At 41.1% G+C, this 1,978-nt stretch overlaps 1 protein-coding gene across 1 annotated transcript; it reads left to right on the forward strand.

The window, feature by feature from the left end:
• The first annotated feature begins 564 nt into the window (after positions 1-564).
• LOC149171876 (uncharacterized) lies at positions 565-1,353 on the forward strand. Its single transcript, XM_089426114.1, has one exon. The coding sequence runs from the start codon at positions 565-567 to the stop codon at positions 1,351-1,353; it is 789 nt and encodes a 262-aa protein (XP_089282240.1).
• The last annotated feature ends 625 nt before the right edge of the window (positions 1,354-1,978 follow it).

Here is a 1,978-nt window from a genome sequence, read left to right on the forward strand (position 1 = left end):
TTGCCCCCACCTGTCGGTACTGTCACAACACACTCTTGTTGACATTCCATCTACCTCTTATGCCACGTATACACAAGCTCGAAGGCTCCCTTCATCGGCTACTCAACCAAACTCTCCTATAGCTATGTCTCCCACACAAAAGTCTCTGGTTTCATCACCTAACAACTCTGTAGATAGCGACCTCGACTTTCTACTTCAAAGGAAAACCCTCAATCTTAAATCTCTCACCATTCATAAGCCAAAGGGTTTCGGGTCCCTTGTGATTAGTCCCTCCTCTATCGGGAATATAACTGTTAGGCGTACCAATAACAAAGGTAGTAGAAATTTCAGAGGACTCCTGCGTCAAACTCATACAACCCTGAAAAAATTGTCGTCCCTCATTGATATTCCCATTTCTTCACCTATCTCTCCCAGGGCACTTAGAGCATGTATGCCCTCTAATAGGCCTAAATGAATCCCATCCTCTCTTTGAATATCAGGGGTTTGGGGGCCCTTCCAAAATTCCTTGCCTTAAAAGACCTTTTTCTCTCATCTTATTCCAATATTATTCTCATTCAAGAATCAATGCACTCTGCATCACAAACTATTAACAACTTTCAGAGGATGTTTCTGACATGGTACATTGTGGCTACTGACACCACTGGTAGGTCTGGGGGTTTAGCAGCTTTTTGGGATCCAAAATGGGCAAATATGAAGGCCTTTTCCCATTCGACGAGTATTTTCCTGGCTGGAAGCATTAGAGGTATCCCGGGAAGAACGCACATCCTTAATGTGTACGCTCCTTATAAAGAACGGGAGTGTTTCTGGGATATAATGGACGCATCTGGGATCCTTCATTCATCTTCTCTTATTTTGGCAGGGGATCTTAATTGTACCACAAGGATAGAGGAGCTATGGGGGCAATCCAGGATGGTGGATAAGATGGCACAAAAGCTTAGAGACATTATTTTTGTTCATAATTTAGTAGACATTTGTCCACCAAAAAATTCTCCGACCTGGGATAATGGAAGAAGTGGTAATAATTATATAGCAAAGAGACTTGACAGATTTCTCGTACAAGAAAATATGGTGGAAAAGATTCGGGATGTAAGATCCCACGTTATCGAAAACTACATATTAGATCACCACCCAATCACACTCTTTTGGTGCAAAGTTGATATCAGAGTCAGCTTGCTATTTAAGTTTAATAGAGTTTGGCTTGAAGACAAAGATTTTGAATCTCTTATCCGAACACACTGGCTAGAAAGAAGGGATGCAGAGAAAGGCCTTACTCTCACAGAAAGGTTTATAAACAGGCTTCGAAACCTCAAATCAGTGGTAAAAGGATGGGAGCGGAAGAAGAAGGCAGCTTGAGAATGGAGCTGACAGAAATAGAGGAGGCCTTAAAGCCACTACATAGCCAAATGGCCACCCACTCCCTGTCTATCGAGGTAAGGGAACGGATTCATGCCCTTTAGTTGAAAAAGAAAAATATTCTTCAAGTAAGAGAGATGACATGGCACTTGAAGAGCAGAGCCACCTGGATTCGTGAAGGGGACAAAAATACTAAGTTTTGTCATTGTTTCTCTAATCATAGAAGGAACCTAAACACAATTTGGAAAATATCAAATGGTGAAGGGAATTGTTTTAAGAAACAACCAGAAACTACTGCCTTGGCGGAATCATATTTCCAACAATCATATAAAAGAATGGAAGTGGAGGAAGCAGATTCACAGGTATGGAAAGTAAATGAATATCCTACAATGTTTAATGAGGAGGATAATATGGAGTTGTTTAAGGTGATTAAGGTGGAGGAATTGATCTGGGACATTAAATCGATGAAAGGGGACAAAAGCCCGGGCCCAGATGTATGGACTGTGGAATTCTTTTTCCACTTCATTGACATCTTTGAGGAGGACCATCTAATGATAATAGAAGAGTCTAGAACTAAGGGAATCATACATCCTCATTTAAATTCTACCAATATCACCCTTATTCC

Source organism: Pinus tabuliformis, chromosome 4_2 (assembly GCF_031772625.1).
Source record: "Pinus tabuliformis cultivar Carrire ecotype Pingquan chromosome 4_2, CPIR1, whole genome shotgun sequence".
Classification (NCBI taxonomy): Eukaryota; Viridiplantae; Streptophyta; class Pinopsida; order Pinales; family Pinaceae; genus Pinus; species Pinus tabuliformis.

Excerpts from the sequence above, each read along its gene's own strand:
- LOC149171876 (XM_089426114.1), top strand. The coding sequence starts at position 565 with ATGCACTCTGCATCACAAACTATTAACAACTTTCAGAGGATGTTTCTG.